The 18,485-nt window shown below is 43.6% G+C and overlaps 2 protein-coding genes across 2 annotated transcripts in view; both read left to right on the forward strand.

Moving 5' to 3' along the window:
• On the forward strand, positions 1 to 15,307 carry LOC311240533 (dynein regulatory complex subunit 5-like; the record flags this gene model as incomplete). The annotated part of the gene is made up of 6 exons (XM_084329112.1): positions 1 to 157; positions 721 to 1,289; positions 1,577 to 2,026; positions 3,193 to 3,328; positions 14,764 to 15,149; positions 15,293 to 15,307. The coding sequence occupies 6 exons, from the start codon at positions 1 to 3 to the stop codon at positions 15,305 to 15,307; spliced, it is 1,713 nt and encodes a 570-aa protein (XP_084185238.1).
• The window catches only part of LOC311240761 (motile sperm domain-containing protein 1-like), a 19,329-nt gene continuing 12,966 nt past the window's right edge, over positions 12,123 to 18,485 (forward strand). Inside the window, exons 1-3 of the mRNA XM_084329340.1 lie at positions 12,123 to 12,161; positions 15,293 to 15,673; positions 17,326 to 17,401. Coding sequence (XP_084185466.1) covers positions 15,388 to 15,673; positions 17,326 to 17,401 — 362 coding nt within the window. The 5' untranslated portion in view covers positions 12,123 to 12,161; positions 15,293 to 15,387. The remainder of the gene's footprint in view (positions 12,162 to 15,292; positions 15,674 to 17,325; positions 17,402 to 18,485) is intronic.

The following is an 18,485-nucleotide window of genomic DNA, read 5'->3' on the forward strand; positions in this document are numbered from 1 at the left end:
ATGTCCACGTTGAATCCCCCCCCAGTGGCGAAAATCAACCTCGCTGGAAATGGAAGAAGGATACGAAGGATCATTGCAGAAGATCCAGAGTGGTCCCTTGCGGTGATACCTACATTATCAAACCTCTGCCTGCAACACATTGCGAATAACTTTGCGGGTATGCGCCATGTTTTTATTTTCATAAACATGAGATGCATTTGATTAGATTTCACACAGTGTATCTTGTTTGCATACTTCTTTTATATTTATATTTAAATAAATAAATAATTTAGTTATAGTATAATAAAATAAAAATAATACAATTATATAGTATAGTATATAGAAGTATAATATAGAATAATACATTATATAATAGAACAGTGTACTATAAATATAGATAAATGTGTTTGTGTGTGTATGAATGAACCTCAGTAAATATGCAATTTAACTGATAGATACACAAAATGTATTTATTTATGTTAATTTAATTGTGTTGATGTTTTCAATTCTGCAAAATAAGTTGTACATTTTGTTTGGTTTGGTAAACACTGCACTATGAACAGTCTATCAGTGTACTGTATGTGTGTAGGGGCGCAGGTACAATAAGAGTTTTCTTCTTCCTGTTCCTTTCGGTCATGGAATTTAGTGGGTCATATTAAGTGAACTATATGTACTGAAGACACTGTTGGACTGTAACAATTCCATGTACGAATAAATAAAAAATGATATTTATTCTTACAGACAAGCCCATATTTGAGGAACTTCCCCCCGGTGATAAGGAGCATGTTCTGGAGAGGCTGTCCTCTTCTCTGCCCCTGCATGTGACGGCCAACTTGATCAGTGACGATGGCTACTGGGAGCGGTGCTGCAGGCAGCGATGGGACCTGTGTGACGTCTCCCATTACGGCCACAGCTGGAAAAGAATGTTCTTCGAGAAACACCTGCAGAATATCATTGAGCACTTTATCCCAGATGTGACAGACCCAAAGATTGTACTCGACATGGTCCCTCTTTGCAAGAACTACATTAAGAGGCTGGATATCTCCCAGCTGCTGCCCCCTGTCAAAGAGGCCCAGAAGGCAGAAGAGGAAGATGGCTCAGATCTGACCATTGACAGTGGTCCTGATGGACCATCCATGGACCACTTTGATTTTGGCATTCTGTTGAACAAGCTGACCGGACTGGAGGAGCTGCATTTGGTGTACAGGGTCAACAGTTGTGGCATGAACTTTGATTGGAATATGTTTGAGTTCACCCTCCGAGACTGTGAGTCTCTGGCCAAGGCCCTGAAGTCCTGCAAGACTTTGAGGGTGAATCATTGATTGCTACTTCAAATGCAGTGTTTGTGATAATGTTAACGTAACCCAAGTCAGGTTTAAATCAGAAGAAAATAGTTCCTCCAGCGAAAATACTGCTGGTTATTGTTGTGCATTATAAATTAATAGTAACATTATTATGTTCTCTGTAAGAGGATATTATAGTTTATATTATTCTTATTAATTGCTTACTTTCTTTTGTATGCTATGTAGCCAGTATTACTAGCCCCTGATACTCCTTAGTGTGGACTGTATCAACTCATACTGTGCTATTTCTATAGGTTCTGAGGCTCCATCAAAGCAACGTGGAGGATGAAAAATGCCGGCTGCTGGTGAAATACCTTCTGGACCACCCCTCTCTGACAGCGCTTGACCTCTCTTACAACGTGATCGGGAACAGGGGCGCCAGGGCCATTGGCAAGCTGCTCAGCAGGAGTAAACTGGAAACCTTGACCATCAATGACAACAACGTTAGTGGCCCAGGGGCCCAGGCCATAGCTTACGCCCTATCCAAGAACTCCACCCTGCTTTCCCTCAACCTGCGTCTGAACCGTTTAGGAGATGAGGGGGGTCAAGCCATTGGCCAGGCCTTGCTGAAGAACAACACCCTACTAGACCTGCATCTAGGAGGCAACCTGCTGACTGAGCCCAGTGCCACCATCATATCTCAAGTCCTGGTCGAGAACAACACACTCAGAAGCATCAATCTCTCATGCAACAGGCTGGGCATTGTGAGTATATAGAGCATCCATGTACAGTACATAGTGTTATACTTGTTCTACAGTACTTACATATGCCAGTATAATAAATTGCTCTCAAGCCTGTGTAATGTACACTGTATAAGATAAGGGAAATAGGAATGTCTCATTGCCATCACATTCCAAGAAAAGCAAGTGCGGTAGGACAATCAATCAATTAATCAATCAAGGAATTTTGTCACATACTCCCGTCATAGTACAAGTACAATGTGCAGTGAAGTGTTTGTTGCCAACTCCAAGTGCTACTATACAATAGATAAAGTAAGAGCAAAAAAGTAAACAAAAGAAATGAAGAGCTGTCAAATATAATCATATGGATTGTAATGTGCAGATGGATTTGATGGAACCAGTCAGTATGTGCCAATGATTGTATATGTGTATTCATATGTGTATATTCACACTATTTAGTATTTTATGAATATAAAAATATAGAATATTTTATGAGAGTAATATCGAATAATATAAGAATGTAGGACATAAGAATATGGATGTATATAATGCTATCGATAATATGTATATCCAGGACCTGGCTAGTATTGTGAAGGATTTCAAAATGTTCATAGATGTGTGTTGTAAACATGCAATCAGGGCTTGAAATGAAGGGTGTCTCCATGGGACAATAAAAACTGTGCCTGGTGTGATCCAGTTCCCGGGACGGTAAAGGCTGCATTTCTTTTTTATTCCAAAAATAGTTCTGTAAAATATGCTCGTGAGAGAATACAATGCAGTTTTGTTTTTTATATATAGGCTATATAAACAATCAACAAAAAAATATGAAAAAGAAAAAAATAAATAACCAAAATAACACAAAAAACTTAAATAGAATAGTAGGTAAAGGCTGGATTATATAGTCACGTTTTGGGGGGATTTGGGATGGTTCCTTTTCAGTTTAGGACAAGTAAAACTGTAGTTTGTGACGGTTGTGAAATGTTTTTAATATAAGCCCTGCATGAAATAATGGAAAGTTGAGTGTGTGGATGTTGTCTCTTATTGCTTGTTCAGGGTTATCAAGATTGCCCGAAACCCATTTGACACTTGTGCCTCTGTGTGTGTGTGTGTGTGTGTGTGTGTGTGTGTGTGTGTGTGTGTGTGTGTGTGCGTGTGTGTGTGTGTGTGTGTGCGTGCGTGTGTGTGTGTAGGGTGGTGGTAAAGTCTTGGAGGAGGGGATGTCTTACAACACCAGCATCACAGAATGTGATATTCGTCTTACAGAGGTGGCTGAGGAGAGCAGTTTCTGCATCAACCAGGTGGTTGGGAAAAACAAGGACAGAACATGCAAGAGACACACTCAAGATAACAACATCAAGCAGACACCAGAGAGCAAATAAAACCTCACCTGTCATTCATTTATCACCGCCTCAGCGTCTTATGTATTAGATATATTTCTGGATTACAGGGTAAATTGTGTAACATTATATAATTGGGATGTTTGTTGACTTTATCAAGCCCTTTTGAACTTTGGTAATACAGATTTGTGTGCACCAGGGTGGCCTGGGCAATTCAATGAGAGAACAACAGTTCAATGAGAGATCCGCAAGGACAACAAGGATGGTTGCAACAAGCGTGCAATAGGTGTTGTTGAGGTGGGCAACTGTGTGGGGGGGGGGGGGGGGGGGGTGGGTGGTGGTGGTGGTGGTAAAATACAAGGAAAATCTGTTGTAACGGGAAAGCAGAGGCAACAGGGCATCAACAATGTCCATACTCAGCCAGACAAATAAAGACGCGAAACCGCAGGGTATATATAGGTCTATCTCACGTTGTGACGTTCAGTCAGGGTTTGCATAAAATTCTATTAAAACAAATAAAAAAAGTAATTTCTAGTGAGAGAAGGGAAAAACCATGAACAGAAGAGTAAGATATTGTGCTGAATGTGTGTAGACTAGTCACTAGACATTAGGAATGAACAACGGCACGGCAAAAAAAGTTGTAATAGTTTAAATAATGCACTAGCTAATTAACATAACATAATGCTATAACGTTCGATTGAGATGACGACAACACCAGCTCGGGTTTGGATTGGCTATTGTATCTTGCAAATGTAATTTACTGGAGGAAGTGTTGTGTTGGCTATTGTGATGCTTCCTGTTTGTTGTTGTGAAGAATAACGTTAATATAATAGCATCTCTATAAATAATCTTATGTTGGGAGGAAATCTGTGCTAAATTAATGTGGTCCTGCGCGCACCAGTCATTTTAAATGATTTGATCGATTCTTGTACTGGATCTCCCCTCTGGTAAACAAGAATTGATTGATTGATTGATTGAAAAGTTTATTAACAGATTGCAGAATGGGTACAGTACAGTACATCTCAATACATACAATTGTTAAGGGGATGCAGACCAGAGAAAGACTTTCGTCTTGTTTCCACCAGGGTCCCCCATTTTCAATTCATCATAACATATATGGCATACATGACATACAGATAGACAGTACTGCTACATCTATACATTTATGACTTATCAGATTTGCAAATACAGTACTGTTTGTGATACAAAAGTGTCCAGAAAAGGAGTGTATATACATTTGGCGTAGAAACTGTACATTGGAGGAGGTTGGTGGGTTGGGTGGGTTGGGTGAGGGCTGTATATTGGAGGTGGGGGGGGGGGGGGGGGGGGGGGTTGGGTAGGGGACACACACACATTTTACACTGTACATTGGAATGTTGACAAAGCCTTACTTGGTCATTTACTGTACAACTAGGTTAGGACATTTGTAGGGGCCAGTTTCGAATTGCAGTCTCACGTAGGTGTTTTTTGAGAGTGTTTTTTAAGGTGGGTAGTGATTCACATTCCTTTACAGCTTTAGGCAGGGCGTTCCACATTGATGTGGCATAATTGCGAAACGTGTTTAGTCCCTTGTTTGAGCCGAATCTGGGTTTTACATGATTTGTGGAGCTCCCTCTGGTGTTGTGATCGTGGTATTCACTGACCTTTGGGAAGTATTTTGACATGTACATGGGTACCTTGGTCGCGTAGTGTATCTTGTAGACCAGGCCCATTGCAAGTTGCTGTACTCTGTCGTCTACTCTAAGCCATCCTAGGTTGTCAAAGTGGGCAGGGGTGAGGTGGGTTCTAGGAGTCAGGTCAAGTAGTAGTCTGACTAGCTTGTTTTGAGATGTTTGTAATTTGTTTTTTAGTGCCTTTGAGGTGCTTTGGTACCATGAGGTGCAAGCATAGTCGTAGTACCCTTGAATGAGTGCTCCTGCTAGAGTCTTCAGGGTATTCTTGTTTACCAGAGAGGAGATCCGGTACAAGAATCGCGTTCGTTGGTTGAATACCCTGAAGACTGGCAGGAGCACTCATTCAAGGGTACTACGACTATATGCTTGCACCTCATGGTACCAAAGCACCTCAAAGGCGCTAAAAACAAAATTACAAACATCTCAAAACAAACTGGTCAGAAGCTTACTCCTAGAACCCACCTCACCCCTGCCCACTTTGACAACCTAGGATGGCTTAGAGTAGACGACAGAGTATAGCAACTTGCAATGGGCCTGGTCTACAAGATACACTACACGACCAAGGTACCCATGTACATGTCAAAATACTTCCTAAAGGTCAGTGAATACCACGATCACAACACCAGAGGGAGCTCCACAAATCATGTTAAACCCAGATTCGGCTCAAACAAGGGACTAAACACATTTCGCAATTATGCCACATCAATGTGGAACGCCCTACCCAAAGCTGTAAAGGAATGTGAATCACTACCCACTTTCAAAACCACTCTCAAAGAACACCTACGGGAGACTGCAATTCGAAACTGGCCCCTGTAAATGTCCTAACCCAACCCCCTCAAGTCTTTTTCTGGTCTGCATCCCCTTAACAATTGTATGTATTGAGCTGTACTGTACTGTACCCATTCTGCAATCTGTTAATAAAGTTTTCAATCAATCAATCAATTTAGATTGTAGTACTTCGTCTAACCAGAGGAGGTCGCCATCTTACTTTGTGCACGCTGGTAGCCTGCGTTAATGCCAAGCAAGCAGTGCAAAAATGCTTCCGCATTCGTCACCGCACGCTAGTGCGGTAAAGCGCCCTTCTTTTCAGACAAATGCTACCGTGCGTGCACCGGCGGCGGCGTGCTCGCTCAGGTGCGTGCGTGCGCCGGCGTGCTCGCGCGAGGTGCCCGCGCATGCGACACGAGCGGAGCTCAATATATAGAAGTCACCGCCCCTTATTCAGTATCTAGCAAATAGCTCAATTGGCAAGGACACATGGCTGTGGATCCTATGGCTTGTTTGCTGGCGAGTTCGAATCCCATCGAAAATATTTTTTAACGTGATTTTTTTTTAACGTGTATTCTTTCGCCGATTAAGGTTAGGCATTGTTTCGGAGTTGGTTAAGGTTAGAACGGTTAAGTTTAGGCGCTGTTAAGGAGCTGGTTAAGGTTAGAGTTTGTCAAAGAGAATGGCAATATAATTTCTATGGTTAAGGTTAGGCATTGTTTCGGAGTTGGTTAAGGTTAGAACGGTTAAGTTTAGGCGTTGTTAAGGAGCTGGTTAAGGTTAGAGTTTGTCAAAGAGAATGGCAATAGACAGCCTATTTCCGCGCGACCTGGGCGCTGGGCGGCGGAAAATGAAAGGCGCATTACTGCATGCCACTACGGTAAATTTTTCCACTGCTTGCTTGGCATAAAGCTACACGCAACCTGGTACATTATGTGAATGTAACCATGAGGCTTAGGGGTATATAATAGACGGACAAAAGTTATTATTTAAAATATATAATCTTTATTAAATATTGCAGTATAAAAGTAGATTGTCTTTATTACAAATATGGTATGAGGGCCGACGTTCCACTCTACTGGTTAAAGTTGCTTACTTGTGAGTAGTACGTTCATTGATAAAGACAAATAATGTCCACAGCCGCTCCAGTGTAAAACAAAGATATCCAAATGGTTTATTTCCCTTCCACAGCGAAGTCTTTCTTTACAGAAGTGATCCTAAAGCTATTTTCCTAAATATTCACGTCACTACTACAAGGTAAGAAAACTGTATTTTCCCAGTCTCCAAAATCACTGCCAACTCGACACATGACAAAATTCCTCCACACCTAAAAGCCATAAATCAACTTGCCGGCTCTTTCCACAGCAAAACGGTAGGCAAGGCACCCGGGTCTTGAAATGCAGGCTTCAATCTATGTTGTTTAATCTATCTGTTCAGTACTGCTCAGCACTGTTTCAAGATGCACACTGACCTCTTCTTCTTCTTCTTCTTCTTGTGAATTTCCGGCAGTCTAGACACCTTTCGGCGTATTGCTGCCTAACTGTTCAATCTTCTTCTTCTTCTTCTTCCTTGGACTTATTGTCGGGTCGCAACCACAGAAAGGCGCATACCGCCACCTCCTGTACAACCCAGCGACTGGGCCAGATAAAGCAAGACCCGGCAAATAAAAAAAAACACTAACAATAAAAATAAACATAAACCCAGGATAAACAAACCTAATAAATCTAAACCTAAAACCTAACCACAACAAAGCACCATCATGAAGTGCAGCTAATGCTGCTACTTCCCGACTAGGCCCCCCTCTGTGATGCACTCACTGCCTCCTGAGTTCTGACTCTGGCCTTCTTGGTTACTTACAATCCCCTTATCTAACTCACTAATAATCACTTCCTCCCACCTCAGACCCTCCATACCCAAGTGTTGAATTGCCACTTTAACTACCAACTGATCCTTTCCGTCTTACTCTTAACCAGAGCTGTCACATTGACCACTCCTGCCACAAAGGCAATATTAAATGTCAACTCCCACATCCTCTTTTTAACCTCCTGCACCACCCTCTCCGCCAAATGCCCTTCCCCAACCCCCTGTCCCTTACCTTGATCTCCCTGACCTACCACCCTAGCTGCCTCTGCATACGACATCTTTCCTTCCCTTCTCACTCTCTGAACCACTACCCCCCTTTTCATCACCTCACAACCCCTAAACGCTACACTATGCCCCCCACCACACAACACTTCGGCCCCACTCCCTCTCCACACTTCCCATAATCATGTTCCCCGCCACACCTCGCACACCTCAGCTTCCTCCTACACGCAATGGCTATATGGCCAAACTCCTGGCACCTATAGCATCTCAGCGGATTCTGAACAAACTCCCTAACCCTGATCGCCATATTATACCCTACAAACACCTCTTTAGGAACAACCTCACCCTCAAACTGAATAACTACCGTCTCCGACTCTATCCTATCTGCTCCCCTCTTCATCCTTTCTGCACTCCTAACGTTCTCATTACGCCTGTTACTCTTCAAATCCCCTACCAGCTGCTCTATACTAACGTTGATTGGAATCCCAGTAATTACCCCCTTGCAACCACCATTCCTTTTCTCCCCTACTCTCACTAACCTTCACTTTGCCAATGCTCCTCACTTCCCTTCTTCTTCTTCTTCTTCTTTAGAATTTCCGGCAGTGTAGACGCAGCGTATTACTGCCCTCCGCAGTTCTTTTGATGAGCTCTTCTTCTTCTTCTTCTTCTTCTTCTTCTTCTTCTTCTTCTTCTTCTTCTTCTTCTTCTTCTTCTTCTTCTTCTTCTTCTTCTTCTTCTTCTTCTTCTTCTTCTTTCTTCTTTTGAATTTCCCGCAGGCGTATTACTGCCCTCCTCAGTTCTTATACTACGCTAGTGGTGTGCCATAGTTAGGCCTCTGGTAAACCAACTTTTGATTGTTTACCCTCTTCTTCTTCTCATCTTCAAAACACATTACTATCGACTCTATCTCCTTCTTCTCTGCTCCTCTTGCCTGTCCAATACTAATAAATACAATAACGCTATATCCTCTGGTACAACTCTGAAGCGTGCAGAAATGTCAGCACTGCCTCTGTGATCAGCTGGTGGTTCTCATTATCCATGCCAAAGAAAGATTTAAGAGAGAAGGAAGAGACTCCCAACTCTACCAGACGTTTATAAAAGATTTCCCTCTCTTTCCTATACCTTTCACATTCTAGGAAAACATGCCAGACAGTTTCAGTCTCTCCACATTCACACCGCCCATCTGGATGTTTTCCCACAATGCACAAGGTACTGTTCAACCCACAGTGTCCCAGTCTCAATCTACACATCTTCACCCTATCACTCCTAGACCCATATCCATCCACCTTGATTTTGACCCGAGGCTGCAGAGAGAAATAGTGCCTTCCCTTGGTCCCCCTTTCCCACTCAGCCTGCCACTCAGCCTCAACTCCTTTCTTTATCTTCTCTCTGAGTTCTACTCTTCCCATTGTTCTCCCTTGAATATATATAGATACACAAATGTTCTAGAATGTTTGGTTACTTATGACATACTGTGACATCACAAATGTTCTAGAATGTTTGATTCCTATCACAATTTAGGCACTAGAAAGAGAGACAGACTGAATTCCATATCAACTGAACCCTAACCAACTGAGCCCCTATAATCAGGTAGGCTAAAACAGTGACCACCTGTTGACCACCACCTGTTATGACATGGAGATTAAACAATGAATATCAAAGCATAACAAGCAACAGTTCATGAACCTTCTTATATTAAATGCTGGCTGTTGCACACTACAAGACAACCATTTATAGTTACCACTTAGCTTCACCATATCTATTATAAAACACTCACACACAGTCACATAATGATACAAAGGGAATGCACGGTAATACAAACGAACACTTACACTTTCAACGAATGAGTGCAGAAATGGGATGAGGTACAACTTAGGGTAAGGTGCAATGAGGTATGATGCAAATCTCTTTACCAATAAATATAAAGTGTGTTAAAGTGGGTAAAGTGGGTGCTACAGTGAGTTGTTTATTTAAAGTGAGTGTTACATAGTGTTATTGTCGTTGAGCATCCTGATGGCCTGGGGATAGAAGCTCCTTCTGAGTCGCTCTGTTCGATTGTATTGTATGTGTTTATTGTATTTGTTCTGCTACAGGCATATTTATTTTTGTAGTGTAGTAAATGTTTTGATGTACAAGACACGAGTTGTGTTGTAATTGTGATGAAATATGGATGAAGGTAATGCATCTTTTCATCAGAAAATTCACTCATATCCAACAAACCATAGTAATAAACTCCACTTACCTTTCTGTCGGACATCTAGCCATCAATTCAACATTAGCTTAGTGTACCGGCTACAGTGGTGCCGTTTGACCCGGATGCCTGAGTGGTGTGAGTTTAGGGGGGGTGAATGTAACGGATATGTACCGCGATAGTGTGACTACGGTACATAGAAGTAAAACTCACTCCCCAGAGGCATCCAAACTGAGCGCTTAGAGAGGAATTCCTTTCTTGGCGCAGCGGTTTGTGATGTCGCCCGCAGTGCGGACGCCCGGGGTTCGACTCCCACTCAAGGCATGGTCGAAGTGTTTGGCAGGTACAGCGTTGTACCGGCTACATTAGCAGCAGTAATAGTAGTAGCAGCAGTATAAGTAGTAGTAGTAGTAGCAGTATAAGTAGTAGTAGTAGTACAGTAATAGTAGTAGCAGCAGTAGCAGTAGTAGTAGTAGTAGCAGCAGTAGCAGTATAAGTAGTAGTCGTAGTATAGTAGTAGTAGTAGTAGTAGCAGTAGTAGTAATAATAATAATAGTTTAGTAGTAGTAGTAGTAGTAGTAGTAGTAGTAGTAGTAGTAGTAGTAGTAGTAGTAGTAGTAGTAGTAATACTAATAATAGTTTAGTAGTAGTAGTAGTAGTTTTATTCAGTCATCACACAATACAATCATTCCAGACTGTAAATAAGGTCAACAGTCTTTGTTTGGCAGTGACTGAAAATGTACAGGCTGAAGCATAATTCGTATATGCCTGTCCTATACTCTTATCAAATAAGCTACCCTCCAAAACTAAAATAATAATCAAAATGACTCATTCTTAAATTTATATCAGCAATGTTCCATAAATTAACCCCAACAATATAAATACATCTCCTTTTTAGATTAGATTCAAATGTATTGTCGTTATACAGCATTATATAACAGTAAAGTGCAATAGAAATATACAATGTACAGGTGATTAAACTGGATATAAAATATATAAATAAGTACTACTGATTAATAGTGCTAATCAGATGTATGTACAGAGTTGTAGTATTATTATGTACAGTGATATAGGTATAAAGACACTAGTCATACTGGCCATCAGCGTAACTAGTAAGAGTAGGTAAGGGATATATGTACAGATATAGATATAGTATCTACAGGTATGTAACAAAATACATATCCCTTTAATCCCTTTATTGACTTTGTGTACAGTAAACTTACAAACATCTCTCAAATCATATTTGCTCTCCTGTATTGAAAAAAACGTTTGAGTTTGTCTGTAAATTATTTGCATTATACAGCCAATAAGAGAAGGGGAGAGAAGTATAGGAGAGGAGATAAAACTGGGAACGAGGTTAGGAGGAGAGGAGAAACGAGGGGAGAGATGAGAGTAGGAGAGGAGAGAGGAGAGAGGAGAGAGGGGAGAGGGGAGAGGAGAGAGGAGATAGGGGAGAGGAGAGAGCGGAGAGGGGAGAGGAGAGAGGAGAGAGGGGAGAGGAGATAGGGGAGAGGAGAGGGGAGAGAGGGGAGAGGAGAGATGAGAGAGGGGAGAGGGGAGAGGAGAGAGGAGATAGGGAAGAGGGGAGAGGGGAGAGGAGAGAGGAGAGAGGGGAGAGGGGAGAGGGGAGAGGGGAGAGGGGAGAGGAGAGAGGGGAGAGGGGAGAGGAGAGAGGGGAGAGAAGAGAGGGGAGAGGGGAGAGGAGAGAGGAGAGAGGGGAGAGGAGAGAGGGGAGAGGGGAGAGGAGAGGGGAGAGGAGAGAGGAGAGAGGAGAGAGGGGAGAGGGGAGAGGGGAGAGGGGAGAGGGGAGAGGGGAGAGGGGAGAGGGGAGAGGGGAGAGGGGAGAGGAGAGAGTGGCGTCTCCACTACCAGTTGTTCTCTTCCCCAGTCAGCTGGTGGTATCGAGGAGAAGAAGAGGCGGGCGTTGCAGCTGTCAGTCACCGCGCAGAACGTAAACACGGAAAAAGACACAGAGAGAAATGATTGATCGGGAAAACGTCAAATGAAATAACGTGATTCTCTCCCTCTCTCTCCTCATTGGTTTACGTCTCAAGGGGGGTGGGGGGGCGGGACCCACACTAGCTGAGGCAGCGACCCAGTAGGTGGTGAGTTTGTGTCCTAAAGATGTTATTCTGGTTCAGAAGAAAATGATGCTTTACTACTTTTCGTTCGAGTGAATTGTGAAGCTTTTTAACGTCTTGAATAAGTGTCTTGTGTTTTCCAGCTGTAGCCTCACGAGCTCAGTTGAGGAACTGTTGCTAGCTAGCTAATCTACGTTTCCTTATTAATGCTAGCTTTACAGTTAGACATGAAGCACTAGTCAAGTCTACTGGTGTTTTGAACGCTAGTTAACCTGTAGCTGTATGTAGGCTTTTTACAATTATAATCACAGATGATTTGAACGCTAGTTAACCTGTAGCTGTATGTAGGCTTTTTACAATTATAATCACAGATTATGTAGCTAGTGGTACTAGTAGCTTCCCATTATCTTAAGTGTTTATTTTAGCTAGTAGTAGCTACTAGTAGTCTCCAGTCTCGGTCCTTGGAGCAGGCTTGGTCACATCACTGTATGGGCGCTGGGTGCCCTTGCTCAGGGCATTGTACCAGAAGCAGAACCCACAACCATTTGCTCTCTAAGCAGTCTTGTCAATCTGTCAACCTATTTGATAACGATAAGCGAACAGGACAGAGTTATAATCTCTGTTAGTATCTATGGGTAACAGTACTACTGTATATTTGCATATCGTATATGTCACAAATGTAACTACTATATACCTGTATGTCATGTATGTCCCTATGCCATAAATGTCATGATGTCATGTATGTTGTCGTGTAATGTCATAAATGTCACTATGAATTGAAAATGGGGGACCCTGATGTAAACAAGACAAACGTCTTTCTCTGGTCTGCATCCCCTTAACAATTGTGTGTATTGAGCCGTACTGTATTGTACCCATTCTGCAATCTGTTAAATAAAGTTTTCATTCATTCATTCATTCATTCATTCATTCATTCATTCATTCAGTTACTGCAGGCTCTGTGAATGTAAACAAACGTATATCTCTAAAGTGCCCAGTACTGGGAGGCAAACTATGTTGCTGCTGCTAATGTGTCGTTGTGGTTGGACATTTTCTTGCATTCGTATCCATATATTACATAATACATCGGACACTCATTGAACATTCAGTGTCTACCAAGCTATCTGTCTACTGTTTGAATGGAGAGGCAGAGATTCAAAGTACATTATAGCAAGTGTACTAGCTGTACTGATAAGATTACCAATAGATAACTAGTACAATATAGTACATTGTACTAGCTGTACTGAAGTGCTGTTTATGGGGCTGACTTGTCAGATATTTGTGCTGGGCCTGAATATATTGTGGTGGGCCTGTCAGATATTGTGGGCCTGTCACATTATTGTGGTGGGCCTGTCAGATATTGTGGTGGGCCTGTCACATTATTGTGGTGGGCCTGTCAGATATCGTGGTGGGCCTGTCACATTATTGTGTTGGGCCTGTCAGATATTGTGGTGGGCCTGTCAGATATCGTGGTGGGCCTGTCACATTATTGTGGTGGGCCTGTCAGATATTGTGGTGGGCCTGTCAGATATTGTGGTGGGCCTGCCACATTATTGTGGTGGGCCTGTCAGATATCGTGGTGGGCCTGTCACATTATCGTGGTGGGCCTGTCAGATATCGTGGTGGGCCTGTCACATTATTGTGGTGGGCCTGTCACATTGTGGTGGGCCTGTCAGATATTGTGGTGGGCCTGTCAGATATTGTGGTGGGCCTGTCAGATATCGTGGTGGGCCTGTCAGATATCGTGGTGGGCCTGTCACATTATTGTGGTGGGCCTGTCACATTGTGGTGGGCCTGTCAGATATTGTGGTGGGCCTGTCAGATATTGTGGTGGGCCTGTCAGATATCGTGGTGGGCCTGTCAGATATTGTGGTGGGCCTGTCAGATATCGTGGTGGGCCTGTCAGATATCGTGGTGGGCCTGTCACATTATTGTGGTGGGCCTGTCAGGTATTGTGGTGGGCCTGTCAGATATTGTGGTGGGCCTGTCAGATATCGTGGTGGGCCTGTCACATTATTGTGGTGGGCCTGTCACATTGTGGTGGGCCTGTCAGATATTGTGGTGGGCCTGTCAGATATTGTGGTGGGCCTGTCAGATATCGTGGTGGGCCTATCAGATATCGTGGTGGGCCTGTCAGATATCGTGGTGGGCCTGTCACATTATTGTGGTGGGCCTGTCACATTGTGGTGGGCCTGTCAGATATTGTGGTGGGCCTGTCACATTGTGGTGGGCCTGTCAGATATTGTGGTGGGCCTGTCAGATATCGTGGTGGGCCTATCAGATATCGTGGTGGGCCTGTCAGATATCGTGGTGGGCCTGTCACATTATTGTGGTGGGCCTGTCAGATATTGTGGTGGGCCTGTCAGATATTGTGGTGGGCCTGTCAGATATCGTGGTGGGCCTGTCAGATATTGTGGTGGGCCTGTCACATTATTGTGGTGGGCCTGTCAGATATCGTGGTGGGCCTGTCAGATATCGTGGTGGGCCTGTCAGATATCGTGGTGGGCCTGTCAGATATTGTGGTGGGCCTGTCAGATATTGTGGTGGGCCTGTCAGATATCGTGGTGGCACTGGTGGGCCTGTCAGATATTGTGGTGGGCCTGTCACATTATTGTGGTGGGCCTGTCAGATATCGTGGTTGGCCTTTCAGATATCGTGGTGGGCCTGTCAGACATTGTGGTGGGCCTGTCAGATATCGTGGTGAGTCTGTCAGACATTGTGGTGGGCCTGTCAGATATCGTGGTGAGTCTGTCAGACATTGTGGTGGGCCTGTCAGATATCGTGGTGAGTCTGTCAGACATTGTGGTGGGCCTGTCAGATATCGTGGTGAGTCTGTCAGACATTGTGGTGGGCCTGTCAGATATCGTGGTGAGTCTGTCAGACATTGTGGTGGGCCTGTCAGACATTGTGGTGGGCCTGTCAGATATCGTGGTGGGCCTGTCAGATATCGTGGTGAGTCTGTCAGACATTGTGGTGGGCCTGTCAGATATCGTGGTGGGCCTGTCAGATATCGTGGTGAGTCTGTCAGACATTGTGGTGGGCCTGTCAGATATTGTGGTGGACCTTCACATAATGGGAAACGTTGCAGGAGTACTATGTTCTGAATCTGCACACATTTCTTCCTTTAATGTCCCGTCCTGTCGTCTTCTCTCCACCAGATGGCGACAGTGTGACATCAGACTGCCAGCCAGCCACTCGGAGCCTCAGAGCCTCAGAGCATGGCTGTGGGCAGGATTACATGTGAGGGGGACCAATGAGAAGCCAGGAGAGCCATGAACGAGCAGGAGGGGGAGGTGGAGGAGGGTTGAGGAGACGAGAGGAGAGGGGAGAGATGAGAGGAGGAGAGAAGGAGCAGAGAGGAGAGGAGAGACGGGGGGAGAGGGGAGATATCAGAGCAGGAGAGGAGAGAGGAGAAGTGGCGTCTCCACTACCAGTTTTCCTCTTCCCCAGTCAGCTGGTGTTCTATTCTAATGAGAGGAGTTCCCACAGGAGAGTTCTGACTCTATACAACCCCTACACCTTCCCTCTGAGCTTTAAGAGTAAGTCAGTCTATCTATCTATCTATCTATCTATCTATCTATCTATCTATCTATCTATCTATCTATCTATCTATCTATCTATCTATCTATCTATCTATCTATCTATCTATCTATCTATCGATTAGATAGATTGTCTTTTAGATAGATTGTCTTTTAATATACTTGTGCTGTTCAAGTTGGTAAAACTCCTGTTTTTATACATAATCAGATTGTTTTTAGGAATACTGTGCACAAGCATTACGCTAGAGGTTCCAGTAGTGGGCAGCTTGAATTGCCAGGTCCTAAAACCAACGCTTTAAGGAGATATTTTATTTTTAGAGCATTAACTCTTTGGAATAACCTGCCTCAAAACCTCTGCTGCATTAAACAGTAGATTCACTTTTTAAAATAATCTTAAATTGTTTTTAACACTGTAAAGTAATTTTTTGTTTTTGTTTTACACTAATGTAATTGTAGCTATCTTAATTGTTACAGTAGTTTCATTATGCATTGTGTGTACTGACTTTTAATAATTTTGTTTTTGCAATAATAATTGTTTTTGTATTTTATTTTTGTGTGTGGACCCCAGGAAGACTAGCTGGTTGCTATGGCACCAGCTAATGCGGATCCCTAATAAAATAAAATCTATCTATCTATCTATCTATCTATCTATCTATCTATCTATCTATCTATCTATCTATCTATCTATCTATCTATCTATCTATCTATCTATCTATCTATCTATCTATCTATCTATCTATCTATCTATCTATCTATCTATCTATCTATCTATCTATCTGTCTGTCTGTCTGTCTGTCTGTCTGTCTGTCTGTCTGTCTGTCTGTCTGTCTGTCTGTCTGTCTGTCTGTCTGTCTGTCTGTCTGTCTGTCTGTCTGTCTGTCTGTCTGTCTGTCTGTCTGTCTGTCTGTCTGTCTGTCTGTCTGTCTGTCTGTCTGTCTGTCTGTCTGTCTGTCTGTCTGTCTGTCTGTCTGTCTGTCTGTCTGTCTGTCTGTCTGTCTGTCTGTCTGTCTGTCTGTCTGTCTGTCTGTCTGTCTGTCTGTCTGTCTGTCTGTCTGTCTGTCTGTCTGTCTGTCTGTCTGTCTGTCTGTCTGTCTGTCTGTCTGTCTGTCTGTCTGTCTGTATATCTATACCTGTCTGTACTGTATTATCTATCTACCATCTACCTCTGTCTGTCTGTCTGTCAATATCTCTCCTCTCTCTCTCTCTCTCTCTCTCTCTCTCTCTCTCTCTCTCTCTTCTCTCTCTCTCTCTCTCTCTCTCTCTCTCTCTCTCTCTCTCTCCTCTCTCTCTCTCTCTCTCTCTCTCTCTCTCTCTCTCTCTCTCTCTCTGAATACTTGTATATGTATAAACTACTATGTATATAGTATTAGTAGTAGCAGTAGTTGTATATAGTATTAGTAGTAGCAGTAGTAGTAGTATAGTAGCAGTAGGTTTATATAGTATTATTATGATTAGTATAGTAGTAGCAGTAGTTGTATATATTGATCATGATGATGATGATGAGGACTTTACTTCAGACTCGAGGTCCATATTACACATATACAAAACACATTAGTACAACAACATTAGTAGTATAGTAGTAGTTGGAGTAGTATAGTAATGTAGGTGTTCTATAATACAAATACACGTCTCCTCTCGCTCTCTCTCTCTAGTGTTGTGTACAGCTCCCTCTCTCTACAGGGTGGTGGAGGCAGAGGGGAGTGTAAGAGCCAAGTCTTGCGTCGACCTGTAAGTGTACACACTACACACTCACACATACACACACACATGCAATTTCTTGTGTCTTGCTGAGGAGGTTAGATGGAGGAGATGTGTAATAAACAAAAGTGAAAACCAGAGACCGTAATAAAGGAAGACGACACATTAAAGTGGAGATGAAGCAGTGCGATAAATACATATTCATAGCATCACATTAGTATTTAGATAAGCCACAGAAGAAATCACGTTATAAAAATAAGCAGTTTCTAAGAAAAAACGATTTGTTGTGTGCATTTCTGAAGCATTTAGCATTATGGGCGCGGCCATTTTGTTGCTGACGTCATGCCACTGGTTGTATACACTGCTGGTACACTGCCTATAGTGAATGGGTCAGTCAGTAAATAAAATGTTGCCTACAAAACAACGGGACCGCGGTGGTTCTGTTTGTATTGCTCCTGGCTGTTCAAACTAATTTTACCATGTGAGAGAGAGGAAAGTTGGTTAATTTCCACAAACTACCAGTGAAAAAAACAGTGTTGTTGGCATGTTGGCTCGGGCTGGCTGCACTCAGGCGGCGCGACCAGCCTGTTGGACAGGGAAGGAGGATCTGCAGAGAACACTTCATTGCCTCGGATTATGTTGTTGGGGTGGGATGTTTGTCCAGAAGACCACTAATCAGCTGAAGCCGGACGCGGTTCCCTCGGTCTTCGACAGACAGACCGGCGTTAGCTCTCGGGAGCGATCGCTAGCTAGTTGGCACCAGCCGGCGACCGGCGTTAGCAACCGGAGCGTCGCGGAGCATTCAGCCTGCTGGCTACCTAGACCCACTTCAACCAGCGTCGCGGAGCATTCAGCCTGCTGGCTACACAGCTTGTCGGTGTGCTGGAGCCTCTGCAAGCTAACGGTAGCTGGCTACACAGCTTGTCGGTGTGCTGGAGCCTGGAGCCAGCTACCGTTAGCTTGCAGAGGCTCCAGCACACCGACAAGCTGTGTAGCCAGCTACCATTAGCTTGCAGAGGCTCCAGCACACCGACAAGCTGTGTAGCCAGCTACCGTTAGCTTGCAGAGGCTCCAGCACACCGACAAGCTGTGTAGCCAGCTACCGTTAGCTTGC

This window comes from Notolepis coatsorum (assembly GCF_963971535.1).
Source record: "Notolepis coatsorum genome assembly, chromosome: 1".
Taxonomy (NCBI): Eukaryota; Metazoa; Chordata; class Actinopteri; order Aulopiformes; family Paralepididae; genus Notolepis; species Notolepis coatsorum.